Consider the following 17706-nt stretch of genomic DNA (forward strand, 5'->3'; position numbering starts at 1 on the left):
AGGACGAGGTGCGCCTCCTGATGCGGAGCATCCCACGGTCATCCCCATGGACACTACCTCGACTATCCAAGCTCCATGTGGACCCATGACAAGAGCAAGAGCTCGTGCTATTCAATCCAAGGTGACATAACTCCTACTTGAGTTTCCCTTTCCTTCGAGTGAGACATGGCTACTGCCTAAGTCCGAGACGCTATGTGTGATCAGGTACAATGCGCAAGCCAAGGAGCCAAGAGCTGAAGAAGAAGAGGCGTCAACTCTCTGTACAGCCCGGAACTTCCGACCCCCGGAACCTCCGGCCGACCCGGAGCTTCCGGCCTTCGACGACCCAGACCAGCCCGTGCGTGCCAACTCTCTGGTTAGCCCGGAAATGGCGTGGAACCTGGCCCGGACCTTCCGGCCAGCCCGGACCTTCCGACCCACGGACACCAGCCCAGCTTCTCCCGTGCCAACTCTCTGGTTAGGCCGGACCCACCCCGGAACCTCCGGCGCCCGGACCTTCCGGCCCTGCCTGCGCGCAGTGACTTGGGCCGAGGCCCGTGTACACTTTCGCCCCCGAGACTATATATACTCTTCTCCTACCTATGTTTTAGGGTTAGCAAAGTAGTAGCTCATTGAGAGGCTTTGCTCTCCACTTGATCCCCTTCTCCTTAGGAGTTCACAACCTCTACGGAGAAGATCCCCCAAGTGGATTCAAGACCTCTCACGGGAAGACCCCTCAAGACCTCCTCACGGAGAAGAACGTGCTACTTGTATCGTCCCTTGTAGATCGTGGATCTTGTATGTCTTTGTGTTTTGAGGATCTAGCACATGTGTAACCGGATCTTGTTGGTTTGAGTGATTTCTCCTGTGTTTTCCCCGTGCTTCTCTTGTGTTTTCGCCTTGTTCCTCGTGTTCTTCGCGGGATCCGCTCCTTTCGTGAAAGATCGGGTATCTAGCGTTCTACCCTACATCACCTCCTCTATGAGGCCGACTACCCGACGCGCCCAGACATGCGGGTGCCAGGCTCGTCGAGGCTGAGCGCCGGCGGCGTCCCGGTGCCCCTAGTGCCCACCGGGGCTGAACGGCGCGCCGAGATCGCCTGCATCCATTCGTCGTTGTCCGAGGTGCAACGGAACGAGCCGAGGTACGCCGCCGACAGCCACATGCTATGGACGATGTACTTCGACCGCCGCCACGAAGACCAGGTCGCCTCAGCAAACGACACCATCCCCCGTGGCCGCCTCAACGCCGACGGGCGGCGTGAATGGTGGGGCGTGCCCGGCCGCACCCTCGAGGCCATCCTCGACCACATCGAGACTGGCAACACGCCGCGCCTCGAGTACCCATCGCCCCATCCTTCTCTCGCCACCACGGTAGTTCTTGGACGCCGTGGCGAATGGAGGCGGTGACCTCCTCGTCGTCGGGTTCCGGTTCGCCGGCGCTCTGCCCCGTCAAGCCGGAGCTGCAGGAGACGCCGCTTGGGCACCGCACCCGCAGCGGTGCCCTAGTAATCAATGAGGGCGGACACCCCTCCCTTCGTTCCCTCTGCCTCGTCCGGTTGAAGACCGAGCCGGGGTTGCTCCCCGTTAAGAAGGAGCACGCAGAGATGGCCGCCGCCGACGAGACCGCCCTCAAGTGGGCGAAGGCGGACTACGTCCGCAAGTAGGTGGAGCGCCAGCGCCGGGCATACAAGGAGATCAATGCCCGGCGCCGCGGACGCGACGAGGGCGACGTCGTCATCCTCGGCAGCGACGACGAGGACGCGCCCGGGCCGTCCACCCCCCGCACGTCGGCGACCCTGGTCAGGGGTGCAATAGGGACGTCGACGGCTCTGGCAGGACGCAGGGCGGCGACGGCGACTACACCCGGTTCTACAGGCTCCTCGGCATTTAGAAGGCGGGCGGTGGCAGCGGCGTAGTAGGGCTAGGCGTAGTAGGCGTACTTTATTTTCTGTTTTTTTTGTACAAATTTGAATGAAAATCGCCGAGTTTGTGCCGTGTTTGTATAAATTTGAATCAAATCGCCGAGTTTGCGCCGATTTGGGGCGACCTGGGGGCAGCGACTGGGAACACAATCGCCCCCACGCCGAAAGTAAACACCAGTTCAGCTCCAGACAATGCTTTTTCGGCGTCCTGGGGACCGAACGGGAGCATCTCCAGCCGCGCCCCCAGAACGGCCTCCCCAGGCAATTTATTCGCGCCGGCGCCAAAAAAACGGCCCAGTCGCGCCCCCAGGACGCCGAATTCCGCCGGCTCAGCCTGTTTTTGCGCCCAGCGCTCGCAGGCCGAACCCGGCGCACTTGGGGGCGCTCGGGGGCTCCGGCGCAAGGGAAAAGCGTTCCTGGGGCCACATTGACAGGTGAAAAGTCAAGCCACCCACCCAGATTCGCCTCCTACCCCCCGCGCTCGGCCGCCACCTTGCGCCACCCTGCCGATCCCGGCGCCGACCACCGCCCGCCGCAGCTAGGTAGACCATCCCCATACAGGAAAAAGAAGAGGTTTTGCCGAGGCAGCCTCTCCGCCGCCGCCTAGGCACCTTTTCCGGCGCTCCGGCCGCGCAGGGCCTGTACACCGGCGGGCTTGCGCCCACCTCGCCCACAAGGTGTTCGATGAATTGCCCACAAGGCGATGGACTCCGAAGATGAGGAGGCGCTTGCGGCGTTGCTGGATGAGGAAGCCGAAGCCGACGTCCAGGAGCAGGAGCATCTCATGGTGCTCGCCGGCCTGCTCGCAAGCTGTGAGAAGCCGCGGCGAGGTGGCTCGGTGCTTGGGCGGGTGAAAGCAAAGAACCGGCATCGTCTGTAAGGCTATTGCATGCTCTACTCGGACTACTTCGCCGACGCTCCATTGCACGGTGAGAAAACATTTCAGCGCCGTTATCGAATGAGCCGAACGCTTTTCCTCCGGATTGTGAATTCCATCCGGGAGTTCGACAGCTACTTCAAGTGCAAGAAGGATTGCACCGGCACACTAGGATTCACCTCCACCCAAAAATGCACGACAACTATGAGGATGCTTGCATACGGAGCTCCTAGTGATTCACTCGACGACTATGGGCGCATGGCCGAGTCCACCAGCATAGAGTGTTTCTACAAGTTCTGTCGGGCAGTGGTGGCAGTGTTTGGACCGCAATACTTGAGAACACCCAATGCGGAAGACACTGCTCGGATCCTAGCACAGAATGCAGCAAGAGGATTTCCTGGGATGCTTGGAAGCATCGACTGCATGCATTGGAAATGGAAGAATTGCCCATTTGCTTGGTAGGGGTTGTACAAAGGCACCAAAGGCGGTTGCAGTGTGGTGCTTGAGGCAGTGGCCACACAGGACCTCTGGATTTGGCACTCCTTCTTTGGTATGCCAGGAACTCACAATGACATCAACGTGCTGCAGTGCTCTCCTGTCTTTGCCAAGCTTGTTGAAGGCCATTCTCCTCCGGTGAACTTCGAGATCAATGGGCGGCACTACAACAAGGGGTACTATCTAGCTGATGGCATCTATCCGAGATGGTCGACATTTGTGAAGACCATCTCAAACCCTGTGGCAGGAGGCAAGAAAGCCTGGTTTGCGAAGATTCAGGAGGCTTGCAGGAAGGATGTCGAGCGGGCATTTGGTGTGCTCCAATCTCGATTTGCTGTTGTCCGATACCCCGCTCAGACCTGGTCGAAAGATCAAATGTGGGAGATCATGACTTGCTGTGTCATCCTGCACAACATGATCATCGAAAGAGAGCAAGAAGACCCAGTGTTTGACACTGAACCATACTACAGGCAAGGCCCTCTAGCCGAAGTTGATCACCAGCTACCGGCAACCTGGACTGCCTAGCTCAGTATGCGTTAGGAGATCCGAGACCCACAGGTGCATCATCAGCTGCAGCAGGATCTGGTGGAGCACCTATGGAGGCTCAAGGGCGAGGCCGGGAATGACGTGCGATGAAACTTGAGTTTTTATTTGTTAAACTATATAATTTGTAGTGAACTATTTGTTGAACACGCCGAAACACGCCGAACCACGCCGAACTATGTGACGAAATAATTGATTTATATATTTGTATGCGAAAATTAACGTCGAAACACGCCGAACAAGTCAGAATATGGGCCGATTCACGCAGATATCGGGCCGTTTTTGGGCCGAAAGCTGGGTTGAATACGACGCCTGGGGGGACCGGGGGGTGACGGCTGGGTGCCGAACCGCCCCCAGCGCCGAATTTATCACCGGCGCACCCCCAGGCTGCTCTATTTCGGCGCCCTGGGGGGCCGAACGGCTGGAGATGCTCTTAGAGCATCTCCAACAGCCGCGCCAAACTAGCGCCGCGCCGCAAAATTGCCCGTTTTAGCGCGCGCGCAACCTGTATAGTGGCTCCAGCGGGCGCACAAAAACAGCGCGCGTGGCATATCTAGTTCAGCGCGCGGGCCGAAACGGGATCACGCGCCGCTTATTTGCTGCGCCCGCTCCCGCGCGTTGGACTCTCGCGCGCTCGCTCGCAACTCCCCCCCCCATCCAGCCGCGCCGCCACCGCCCGCGCCATCCGGCGACCGTTCCGGCGCTTCCCCGGCCTATCCCCGCGCCGCGGCGACTTCTCCGCCCTCCCTCTAGTCCCGCCGCCCCTTGCGCGTGTCCGTCGTCCGACGAATAGCGCCCGAGCGCTCGCTGCCGCTCGGCGCCCGCAAGGTGTTCGACAAAATGCCTGCAAGGTATGTATTGCTCAAATGTCATGAATTTGGTGCATGTTGATTCTAGTTTTTATAGCATAGTATTGAACATTGTAGATGAGTTCGTCGTATGATTCTTCCGAAGAAGAATTTGATATGGAAGAGGAGGAGGATCTTGCAATGATCCTTGCTATGCATATCAATAAAAACCAAAGCACGGTGGTTCGGTTATGGGTCGGCAGAAAATTTGGAGGGATAGGATCGATGCCCATAACAGATTGATGAGGCACTATTTCATGGAGAATCCCACATACCCGGAGTTGTACTTTCGTCGCCGGTTTAGGATGAGCACCGAGTTGTTCAGGCGCATTGCAGAGAAACTAGCGAGCCATGACCGGTTTTTTCAGCAAAGGAGGAATGCCGCCGGAGAGCTCGGGCATAGCACCTTTCAGAAGGTGACAGCCGCTTTGCGTATGTTGGCATACGGTATCCCGGCTGATCTAGTTGATGATCACTTGGCTATGGGTGAGAGTCAAGCCATCATGTGTGTCAAGCGCTTCACAGTCAAAATTGTGCAAGTGTTTGGCGAGGAGTATTTGAGATCTCCCAATGCTGAAGACGCCGCAAGGCTATTGGCGATGAATAAAGCTCGCGGCTTTCCTGGCATGCTTGGCTCAATAGATTACATGCATTGGAGTTGGAAGAATTGTCCAAAGGCATGGCATGGGCAATTCCACGGGCAAAAAAAGGGTTCCACTATAATCCTTGAAGCGGTGGCCGATCAAGAGACTTGGATTTGGCATGCATTTTTTGGAATGCCTGGAACTTTGAATGACATCAATGTTGTCAACCGGTCACCACTGATGAGTAAGATTGCAAATGGTGAGTTGCCACCGGTGCAGTTTGTAACAAATGGCCGTACATACAACTATGGCTATTATCTAGCGGATGGCATCTATCCAAAGTGGCAAACCTTCGTGAAGCCGTTGAAAAAGCCGGAAGGTAAGAAAAATCTTGATTTCCACAATGCTCAGGCGGCGGCTAGAAAAAATGTGGAGAGAGCTTTTGGGATTTTGCAAGCCCAATTTGCTATTGTGAGAGGACCGGCTAGATTTTGGGATAAAAAATGCTTTGGTACATCATACACGCTTGTGTGATCATGCACAACATGATCATCGAGAATGAGCGTGGCCAAGATTTAGACTACTCACAGTATGAGCTCTTGGGACATTCTGTGCGAGTGCGACGGAGGGCTGAAAGGGTGGCCCGTTTTGTTGCCTCCTATCATGCCATTCGGCGTCCCGCAACGCACAATGATCTTCAGAAGGATCTCATTAAGGAGTGGTGGGAATGGCATGGACGACAAAGAGCATGATTTGTGCGTTCGACATTGTATTGTTCATGAACTATTTGTTGTGTTTATTGCACTATTTGTTGTACTGAACGATAAACTATTTGTTTGGGTTGTAATAACGGAATTGAACTATTTATTGTTGATTTATTTTGTTATAGTTTGATCATTTTTGCTTCTATTTGAAATGCATATGTTGTTTGTGCGAGTCATGCGCGCTGCATTTTTTGCGCGCGCTGCATTTTAGCGCGGCTGCTAGAGCCAGCGCCGTCCGCCGCGCCAAACCAGGCGATGGGCACGCGACAAAGTAGGTTTTAGCGCGCGGCGCGTTCGGCGGCTGTTGGAGATGCTCTTACACTTTGACCGCGATCCAAACATTAACCTCCCAACCACGGCACCTCCGTTAGAGCAACTCTAGCAGACCCCGCAAAATGCCCCGGCCCGCAAAATAACCGCCAAATTGCGGGTCGGGGCCGAAAAATCGGCACGAGCACACCCCGCAAAACGCCCCGGCCCGCAAAAATTTTTGCGGGGCGTGGCAAATCTTCTCCCCCAACCTCTATCTTCAAGGGCTAGGAGGCCGACCCGAGCTCAACCCCCATCCGACGCGAGATTTGGCGGGAGGGACATTTCCGCGCCCCTTTCCCGCTTCCCGCACCCTCCGCCACCGTTGCCCTCCCTCCTCCGAAGCTCCGGCCGCTCCTCCCCAGCCGTCCTTCGCCGCCATGGATGACCCGATGCTGCCCCCCGTCACCATCGAGGTCGCGCACGCCCCTTCCCCTCGGGCGGATCTCGTCGCCGGCCATGTAGGCCCCGCCGGCGCCGCCCAAGCACACGCCACGCCTGCCCGCAAGCGGCAGGGCAACGTGCTTGTGCAAGGCAGGAATCCGGCTGCCCCGCCGCGATGGCCCGCGCTCCGGGCGGCAATGCCGCTGTGCGATCCTGGCCGGCGGCGGAGAAGGCCGGCAAGGTCGCGGGCGCAAAGCGGAGGAAGGTTCCGACTTCAAGGAACAAATCTTCTTCAACCTCTCACTCCATCCCCCCGCAAGGAGGTGCTCCGGCGATGCCGTTCAACGGTGCCGCTCCCCCCGCGAGCGAGGTGTTTGACGAAATGGCGGAAGGTATATCTCTTCGGACTTTGGTGATTCTCTTTCATTTTCGCCATTGTTTATCGTTAGCTCGTGACTTCTTATCGTTCGGTACAACGGTGGCTCGAACAATGCAACAACCGAGTTCGTGAACTTGTTGGACACGAACGCGGTTGACATTGATCAAGCCCCTTCGAACCTTTCGACTACAATGAAATAGAGTGCGGCGTGGACGACCATGGTTGTGCGGACGACTTGGCTGAGATCGAAGCGGAAGCGTTTGAGAATTCACAAGCAAAAGCTGGGAAAAGCCAAAGATCGAAGAACTACACCATCTTGGAAGATCAAGCTTTGATCAAAGCATGGAGTGCGGTGTCTCTTGATGCATGCACGGGTACTAATCAAACCGCCAAGAGATATTGGCAAAGGATCGAAGATCAATACTTCCGCATTATGAAAAACTACCCCAACAAGACTCCACGCACATTTTCGGTCTCTTCAAGGCCGTTGGGAGAACATCAAGCCTATGTGCAGCTGTTGGGCAGCTTGCTTGGAGCAAGTACGCAATGCACCTCCAAGTGGCACCGTGGAGTCCGACTATGTGAGTTTGCTTTGCCTTTGTTCAAGTCGTGCATCATCATTATGTATCATGAAAAATGATTGCAACATCTTGTTCGCTTTGTGTAGGAGAAGATTGCTCAACATAGATACAAGGACATGGAAGCTTCGGAAGGCAGATTCTTCAAATTATAGCATTGTTGGGAGTTGCTCCAAAAGTGCGACAAGTGAAAGTTGATCGACAAAGAGTCCCCACCAAAGAGAGGCTCACTTACAAACATGGATGAAGATGAAGATGATGATGGCCCAAGAAATTTGAACAAGCCCGATGGCGACAAGAAGACTAGAGAGAAGATAAAGAGAGAGCAAGAAGCATCGAGCTTGAGGGAGAAGATTGATGCCATGGTGCAATCAAACGAGTTAATGTTGTTGAAGTCGTTGGAGATCAAGAAAGAGTTGGCCGAAAAGAAGGCAAAAGAGAAGCAAGAAAAAGGCAAATGCTCAAGGAAGAGGGGCTGCGCAAAGCTGCCATTGAGGAGAGAAAAGTACGCGCGTCTGAAAACAAATCGCTGTCATTGTTGCTCGCCGAAGAGAACAAGATCATGTCAATAAACCGCAATGACATGGACGACGTCACCAAAGCATGGCATGATATGGCAAGGAGAGACATCTTGAAGAGGAGAATGGTCGCCTCGGCCGGTCCGTCTGCCAGTTCCGGTGATATTTTCTCTGCTCCATACGGTGGCAATGTGGATGATTTCGGTGTGGGAGTTGGAACAAGCGACGGAGGTGGCTACGGTGGCTACGGTGGCGCCGATGAACTTCAAGATGGACTCCATGACGCCGAGTGAAAATCGACCCTCAAGATGATGCCGAACATGGGCGCATACCTTTGCATGCCCTCTTTTGCGTAATGAAGTTCGCTTTTATTCCCGCGCAAACTGTTTATGTCATTTGAATTTGAACTTGTTTGTGAAGCCCTATGACAAATTTCAGATTTGCAGTTTTGCTGTTTGCGGGTCGTTGCGCTATTGCCCGAGTAAAACCCGCATAGCCGACTCGTAAAAAAACATATTCCGTTTGAGGAGTCTGCATCTGTGCTAGCCCTCGCCGGCCCGTAAAAGCGGTTTTACGTGAACTGCAAACGCGTTTTGCGGGCCGGTGTTTTGCGGGGTGTGCTAGAGTTGCTCTTATCCCATCCGCTCTCTCGCGGTCTGTGCTCCACTCCACTCCACCCCCCTCACCCCACCCCCGCCCGCGCCGCCGCCATGGTCGCGCTCGCCTCCCTCTCTTCTCTGTGCCTCTGCGGCTCCGCTCGCCGCCGTTCTGCCTCCGCGCCCACCTCCATATCATGCTGTGTGCTCGCAACTCCCTCCGGCAGAGGTAAATGTCTCGACTTTCTGAACCTTCATCCCCTGTTGACGAACCTGTCCTTTCTCTCGCCCCAAATCGGCCTACCAATGCGCTTCTCCTCCTTATATCTCACAGGGTCTCATGAATCTAGAATACCCCGTAGAAGGTTCCGGAGAACCGAGGGTGCTACTAAGAGCATGGAAGATTCAGTCAAGCGAAAGATGGAGCAGTTCTACGAAGGGGTGGATGGTCCGCCCCTCCGGGTCCTCCCAATCGGCGGCCTTGGGGAAATCGGCATGAATTGCATGCTCGTCGGGAACTATGACCGTTATATCCTGATTGATGCAGGGGTTATGTTCCCAGAGTATGTGTTTCATACTTGTATTCCTGTAGCTTGCTAATCTGTTTCTGCGTGTGTCATCCTTATAATGCATTTTCTGACCACATTTTTAGAAACCATACTCAAGTGAGGACTTTGATGAACAACTGCTTCTCTTCTAAATCACACTGCTTCACAAGGACTTAAATTTTTATGCGGATTCTCTAGGTAGACGTGTATAATGTGCATGTATAGAATTTCCTGTTCACTTACTGCATGCATCCTTAGTTCGTCCGGAGGCCGGGAGGAAAACTGTCATTATCTATTGTTTCCTGTCCACACGTGTGCTGAATTTTGACGTAGTGCATTTTACTTGAACTTATGTCAGCTACGACGAGTTTGGTGTGCAAAAGATTATTCCCGACACAACTTTCATCAAGAAATGGAGCCACAAAATTGAAGCAGTTATTATTACACATGGCCATGAAGATCACATCGGTGCGTTGCCTTGGGTAAATAATTCTTCTGTTACTCTAATACAACATTTATCATGCTTGCTTGGCTATCTGCTGCTCACTTAATTATGTGATAATGATATGGAAACTAACAGTCCTGTATCATATTTTGAGTCACAATAGCACAATGGAACTCCCTGGTTGACAAGTTAGAACCTCTTGTTTACAGTCTCATTCTTTTCATGCGCAACATGTCTTAATTGTCAAACTTCAAAGATAGGTAGTTTTGTTATACAACACCCTCTTCGTTGTATAATACATGCAATCCTGAGCCAAAGTTTCCCTTTGCTGAATAACATCTTTCAGAAATAGCTCCAGTGGCAATTAAATCCAAGAGCTGTCAACATGATGCCACATGTCAAGTGTTCTTATGAGGAAAATCATGTGGCACCACTAGTATTTGTTATGGGCGAGGAGGGATTCGAGGAAGTACTCTTGATCTTTTCTTCTAGGGCATTGAGTGGGAAATAGTTATTCCATCATTAACAATCTTTGCTTTCAAGGCTTAGATCGATTTTGATTTATCTCAACGTTAGATGTATGACTTGGACAAGAAGTCACATAATTTTATTTTGTGAATACCATAGTTTTTCTTTGAGTTAATTTGGGCAGGGCTTGTTCAAACAGGGCACACTTAAATTATACACGAGCATGCCAATGTTTGGCATCTGGTTAGCTCTTCTTGTGTATACACTTTTTCTGCGTTTTTGTTATTTTACATGTTGCTTTTCATAGACACTGCTAACTTTATATCTTGAGATGATATTTCTGAGCTTTTTTAGCTTCCAATTGCATCCACCTTTGGAATATGCTCAGCTGTCCCTTCATCGTTTCTGCTGATAGGTTATTCCTGCACTGGATTCGACCACACCTATTTTTGCGTCATCTTTTACGATGGAGGTAACACTCAATTGTTTGATCACTGCTTGCATGTTTCATGATGTTGATGTATTATTACTTGTATATTTGCTGCCGAATCTTCAAAAGTTATGACATGAATTTATTCATATTTGGGCAGCTCATAAAGAAACGTTTGAAGGAGTTTGGGATTTTTCTCTCATCCAGGCTAAAGAGTTTTAGAGTTAGAAATAGGTTTCAGGCTGGTCCATTTGAAGTGGAACCTATCCGCGTAACTCATTCAATTCCTGACTGCTGTGGATTAGTGCTTCGTTGTGGTGATGGCACAATTTTCCATACTGGTGACTGGAAAGTAAGTTATATCAGCAATAATTGTACACTATGTTCTTTAACTGGACTGTTTGGTTAACTTATTTTCAATTAAAGATTGATGAATCACCAGTGGATGGGAGAATATTCGACCGAGAAGCATTGGAGGAGCTCTCGAAAGAAGGTGTTACTCTGGTAAGTTGATCCCTATTGACTAAGATCTGTACCTTTTTTCCCAATTCTTTAGGTCTTTGGCATATATTTCACCTATGCAATATTGTACAAAGATACTCCCTCATTGCCAAAATGTAAAGACATATAATTTTTTTTCCTGAGTCAAACTTTGTAAAGTTTTCCAATAATATGGTATTCTAGATGTTGATATTTTTCTCTGTGAACTTGGTCAAACTTCAAATTTGACCTTATATTTAAAGCTACACATTTACTATGAAAAAAGAACTACAAATATTTAAAAACTAAAGAAGTGTTGAGCCAGGTTTCACCTGGCATAAGAAGTTCTTCGTTTGTATGATCCTAACTATATATTTCTGTTTTTTTCTCTCAATTCAAGATGATGAGCGACTCAACAAATATTCTGTCCCCTGGAAGATCCACCAGTGAATCTGTTGTCGCTAGTTCATTGTTGCGTCATGTTTCAGAAGCAAAAGGGAGAAGAGTAATTACAACACAATTTGCTTCAAATATACATCGCATTGGGAGCATCAAAGCCGCTGCAGACTTAACTGGTCGAAGGCTGGTAATCTTTGAGTCTTAGTTCAACAGACTACACCACACGTTGTTTAATTTGATGATTTTTGTAGTTCATAGTTTCTTAGTCTGTGGTTTTGGTAAACTGAAACAGGTCTTTGTTGGAATGTCACTGCGGACGTACCTTGAGGCTGCTTTCAGGGATGGAAAGGCACCACTGGATCCATCAACCTTGGTATGCAGCAACTTACTTGATAAGTTACTTATTCAACTGTTATTGTGATTGTTGTGAATGATGCAGTTTTGGAACTGTCTCTTTATACTGCCTATTGGCGATCTGTTCAATTGATGTTCTTGTGTCAGCACAATCTGCTTTCAGCTATCTACTTTATCTTCATTGTATGGCGCTCCTGTCAGTACACTCAAGGGGCTTGAATGCTAGTTGCAGAAGTTTTAGCAGCTCCTACAGTAGCTCGATGCTTGACTGTGTTCTGACCAAGTGAACACCTTTCTGTTTTCCTTAACCCATGTACTGTGTGTTTACCTCAATAAAATTCAGTTAGCTCCCTGTTGTGGCAAAAAGAAAAGTGTGTGTGTGTGTGTATGTGTGTTTGTGTGTGTATTTGGTTTTTTGGTAAACTAGCAAGCGATATCTACATGCGAAAACACCTAAAGGGGCCTACGAATTCCTTCTAACATAACTTGAGTTAATGGACACATAGATATGTCTACTATATAAAGCAGAGAAGAATATTGTCGTTTACTTTTATCTACTTTTCGGTAATTAGGGTTTGTGTCAGTAGTAGATTCTTCCAGCAGTCTTTTGATATCCCACATGATGATGCAACAAAGTGGTGTTCATAATTTCAGAACCTTTCTGCAGGTTAAGGCAGAGGACATGGATGCATATGACCCTAAAAATCTTTTAGTCGTTACTACAGGTTCACAGGTAAGAGTTACAGGCTAAATGGTCCTCAGAATCAGTTGGTCATTCACATTCTTATAATTCTTGCATCTCTGTATAAAATTTGTCCAGGCAGAGCCACGTGCGGCTCTGAATCTCGCATCTTATGGTGGGAGCCATGCTCTTAAACTATCCAAAGAGGACGTCCTTCTTTATTCAGCTAAGGTATTGCTCATGTAGTATCATTGAGTTGTTTCAAGAACCTTTGAGATTAGTCAGACGGAACGTAGTCATATATTTTTGCTCCGTGTGCATTCTTGACTCTGTCAGCTTTCTTGAGCATGACTTTCTTAATTTCTGAAGAAAATTGGTACCCCCTCTATTTGGAGATGCAGGATGTCGTTTGACTATCCAATTTTAAGCTTTGACGTTGATGTATTAATCCAATAATACGTGGGTTATGTTACACAAAATTTACTTTCTCATGATTGTGTTACAACTAATTACATTCTAGCTAAAAAGCACGGATACGGGGATGGAAAGATGGCGACACACATACGGGGACACGGGATACGGCATTTTCCAAAAACAGCCATTCGGGGATACGGCGAGTATATAACAAAAATCAAAACATGCCATGTAATAGAGTTAAAAACAAAAAAAGAAGAAGAGAAACTAAGATGAGATCAGAATACTGCTCCATTTCTATTTGTTGTCTGATATCAGTGCTTGATTGAATTAATTGATCCTCTAGAGAGACCCATGTCATTGCAACTTGCATAATACATCAAATGCTAGTGTTAGTCTATTAGAGAGTAGAGACTGGAGAAGACACAGCAGAAGATGCAGGTGTAACTTTCACCCTCACTCACGGATGATTGGCTACCGGCGTTGGTGCTCCCAGATGCCATGCTCCCTAGCATCAAGCAGCAACCAGGCACCAGCATGTAAGTGAGCAGCAGCTGAAGAGCAAGCAGCAACTGCATGGCCACATGGGAAGCAAGCAGCAGCAACTCAACAGCAAGAAATCGAGCAAAGAGATGAAGAGGTTTTTTTTTTCTGAGAGAAAGAGATGAAGAGGTTGAGGAGAGGCTGCTGGGGTTATCTGCTCGAGCGTGGTTGCCATCGGGAGGTCGAGTCCTGGTGGTGGCTGCGGCGGTCGAGTCCTGGCGGCGGCGGCGGCGGTCGAGTCCTGGTGACGGCGGCGGTCCTCGAACCCAGGCGACGGCGGCGGCGGTCAAGTCCTGGTGACGGCGGCGGTCCTCGAACCCAGGCGACGGCGGCGCTCGAATCCAGGCGGCGATGGCGCGTTCGGTTGGGAGCAGCGGTCCTTTCGTGGTGAGCGTGTGTGCAACCCTGCAAAATAGGGTTTGTACCGGGCCGAGGCTGTTTGTTATTGGGCTTCCTGTGTCCCCAATGTGTCCTAGCCGTGTCTTTCCTTTTTTACTTTTTTTTTTGATCCGAGAATCTGGGGATACTGGGGTCATGCGTATTCCGGTGTGTCCGGCCGTATCGCCGTGTCCCACCGAATTAGGACGGCAATTTGGCAGTTTTGGCCGTGTCCATGCTTTGTGGCATTCTAGTACACATTTTTTTTAAAATATCATTCCTCTTAACGAATATGCGTGAAAGGGCGCCAAATGAATTGGTGAAAAGCATCTAACATACCTTTGTTGTAGTATTTATGGTTGCAGGTCAACTGGTTTCTCCTTTGAGCATAGCATTGCCAAATCTCATCATGCATATGCTTTTATTTTCAGGTTATCCCTGGAAACGAGTCCCGGGTAATGAAGATGTTAAATCGCCTCACCGACCTTGGCCCCAAAATTGTTATGGGTAAAGATGCTGGCCTCCATACATCTGGGCATGCTTATCACGATGAACTGGTAAATTTTTTCTCATGTGTTGCTTTCTGCTCTTTGTTATGCTTTCGTACCTGGTAACAATATATATTACTACTATCCCCGTTTGAAACTTCACCGTCTTTGCCAACTGATTACAGAAAGCAGTTTTGTTTTGCTTGGTAGAACGCACCATTGGATGTTCCATAAAAATAGTTTTAAAGTATTATCATTTTCATAATTTACTATACATATAAAAAAGAACAGTCGAAGGTGCATCTTGGAGATTGTGTTTTGGAACGTCATGCATTTTTGTAACATAGCGAGTATACTGCTATAGAATTAGGTCTAGATCTCCGTGTGAAATGTTCTTAATTCTGATGTTAACTTGAGATTAGAGGAGATAATGTGTCTTTAATTTGTTATTTCCAGGAGGAAGTTCTACAGATTGTTAAACCGCAGCATTTCTTGCCTGTTCATGGGGAACTCTTGTTTCTCAAAGAACATGAATTGCTAGGAAGGTCAACTGGCATAAAGCACACTACTGTAAGTAATCTGTCTTCCATGGTTTGGGACTTCAGGTATCTTAGTGCCATAGATGTATATGACTATATGCTAAGGGAGACAAACCTTAAACTTAATGTAGTGCTGCTCATTTTACGCCCCTAACACTAAAAATGATGGCATGATGTTTTTTTTTGTTAGCATTGCCATCATATAGACATGTTCTTACTCCTTATATTGTCCATTATGTTAGCATTTAGTAGGATTTCTTAGTTGCTTATTTTGATTGCAGGTAATTAAAAATGGGGAGATGCTTGGTGTATCTCATCTAAGAAACAGAAAGGTTTTGTCAAATGGGTTTGTTTCTTTAGGGAAGCAGGACTTTAAGGTGAATCATTTAATCCTACTATCTCTGTCTTGTCTCTTAACAGCTCTGAAACTTAACATGATGTACTTGATATTATAGTTAATGTATAGTGACGGAGACAAAGCTTTTGGAACGTCCACTGATCTCTGCATTGACGAGAGATTCAGGATCGCATCTGATGGCATTATCTTTGTCAGGTAATTTCTCACACGGTTTTGGGGCATTTGTCATGATGTTTATCTTCAGCAGAAGTTGTTTTTAGTTGTGAATCAGAGGACCCCCAAAATGCATCTGAACATTGTTGAGATGATAAAACAGTATGCAGTGTTTGTTTTTACTTTTTAGGCACCCCCAAAATGCTAAACATATTATTTGTTCCCTGCAGCATGGAGATCTTCCGACCTAAACCTGCTTCACCACAGTCTGGCTTGAAAGGGAAATTTAAAATAACAACACGGTGTCTATGGCTTGATTATGGTAGACTACTTGATGCACTTTACAAGGCTGCGCATGCTGCATTGTCAAGCTGTCCTTTGAATTGCCCACTTAGTCACATGGAGCGAATGGTATCTGAAATCTTGAGGAAAATGGTCAGAAAGTACAGTGGAAAGAGACCTGACGTCATTGTAGTTGCTTCAGAGAACACTACAGTAGGTTTCTCAGAAGAGGTAATAAATAGGCATATGAGTCTTGTAGACTATGAGAAAACACGGCCAGAGAACCCAGAGCGTGAGGCTGAAGGTATGAAGCGGCAAGTATTTGATATGTTACTTTGTTTATCCCTGGAACTTTAAACACTAGTTGTTAGTTCAGTTGTCAACATTTCATGTAGTTGTGGATCAGTTCGTGCCAATGATGTCATTACATTGTTTGCAGAGAGCATCCCTGAGGTCATGAGAACAACACCTGACGATGCAACCACTAGCTCCAATGGTGAATCATTCTTCTCTCCTGATTTACATCAGCCTAAAACATTGGATCATTTTTGGGAGTCGTTCAAGTCCCCTACAGCAGTAAAAATTGCAAGAATTGTCAATGCTTCAGCTCAAGGGAACAAACCAAAGCTCGGCAAGATCAGCATAATTGATAAGGATTCCAGCACGTCAGCTCCTGCTCCAGCTAAATCTTCAAGAAAGAACAAGTGGAAGCCCGAGGAAATTAAGAGCTTAATACAGCTGCGTGGAGAAATGAATGAGAAATTCCAAACCGTCAAAGGAAGAATGGTTCTGTGGGAAGAGATATCTGGTAGCCTGTTGAAGCAGGGGATAACTCGTACACCAGCACAGTGCAAATCTGTGTGGACATCATTGCTTCAGAAATACGAGGTAGGTAGATGAAACCCTGAAATATTGCATAAACTCTAAATAAGGTATTTGGTTGGGCGGCTTATAGGGCACAGAAAGCCACAGCCCAAGCCCAACAAAACAACCCCATAATTCCATTTTCGATGTCATAATGTAATCTTGCCAATTAGTATTGTTGGGTGAAAGCATGCTAATCTATGCACTTAGCAGTAAAAATTACCGAATATTTTTCTTCAAACAGAAGTACCAAATATTTTATTTATGTTTGCAGGAGAGCAAGAAGGATGAAGAAAACATGCGGACATGGCAATATTTTTCGGCCATGGATAGTTTTTTATCATGCGAAGGGGAAATGGCAACCAAATGAAACAGACCCGTAATAAATTGCTTAGCGATAGTTATTTGGAGATCAGTGTATTGTAAGGTAGTCCGTGAATCAACGACAAGATCAACAGCGTCTCCAGGAAGTAATCCTATCATTCTTTGCCATTGCATGAGATGCCTGGGGTAGTCACGTGAAACTAGGTTTACCAATCCACCATGTTGTATTAGTTTTTGTGGGATCAGCAACTAGATCTATCAATTGATTAGTCAGTTAAGTTGCAACATTAGCAAGTAAAAAGGCGCTCTCGTGTTACAGAATGGATTAATTCTGGCCTCACATTTAGGCCGTAACAAGGTGGAGATCGAGTCCGATCGTGTTCCTGTGATTGAAGCTACAAAACTACTACTATGGAGCTGACGCGGCGATCATTGCTGAATGTGCTCAACTTGCAACAGGGTTCGGGAAGGTTTGTTTTGGTTATTGTCGTCGAGATGCAAATGCGGTTGTTGATTGTCTTGCTAAATCAGCTTCTTGATCAATCCTCGTCATTTTGGGATTCTAGTGCGCACAGTTTTATCTTGGATTTTCTTGTAAATGACGTTGCCCTTATTTGATGAACAAAGAATCTTCCCTTTTAAAAAAAACTACCGACACTGCGATTCTGAGGTGAATGGGCTAAGCACACCGCTGACATCCTATATAGATAAGAGTGACCCCTACTAACTTATTTATTTCAACATGTAAGTAAGTCAGATCACCTAATTATGGTCCCATC

At 48.3% G+C, this 17706-nt stretch overlaps 1 protein-coding gene across 4 annotated transcripts; it reads left to right on the top strand.

Moving 5' to 3' along the window:
- Positions 1-8800: 8800 nt before the first annotated feature.
- LOC123144543 (ribonuclease J) lies at positions 8801-17492 on the top strand. Of its 4 annotated transcripts, XM_044563748.1 has the most exons (18): positions 8848-9007; positions 9113-9341; positions 9685-9808; positions 10655-10711; positions 10830-11021; positions 11096-11173; positions 11550-11735; positions 11841-11921; positions 12570-12635; positions 12723-12815; positions 14351-14476; positions 14864-14977; positions 15228-15323; positions 15402-15499; positions 15688-16043; positions 16179-16235; positions 16347-16627; positions 16878-17492. In XM_044563748.1, the coding sequence occupies exons 1-18, from the start codon at positions 8893-8895 to the stop codon at positions 16971-16973; spliced, it is 2445 nt and encodes an 814-aa protein (XP_044419683.1). In that variant the 5' UTR covers positions 8848-8892; the 3' UTR covers positions 16974-17492. The 4 variants fall into 4 exon arrangements, with proteins under 4 accessions (XP_044419681.1, XP_044419683.1, XP_044419684.1 ...); XM_044563746.1 differs by having other exon boundaries at positions 8801-9007; positions 16179-16627; positions 16878-17454; XM_044563749.1 differs by having other exon boundaries at positions 8867-9007; positions 9685-9794; positions 16179-16627; positions 16878-17325.
- The last annotated feature ends 214 nt before the right edge of the window (positions 17493-17706 follow it).

Source organism: Triticum aestivum, chromosome 6D (assembly GCF_018294505.1).
Source record: "Triticum aestivum cultivar Chinese Spring chromosome 6D, IWGSC CS RefSeq v2.1, whole genome shotgun sequence".
Classification (NCBI taxonomy): domain Eukaryota; kingdom Viridiplantae; phylum Streptophyta; class Magnoliopsida; order Poales; family Poaceae; genus Triticum; species Triticum aestivum.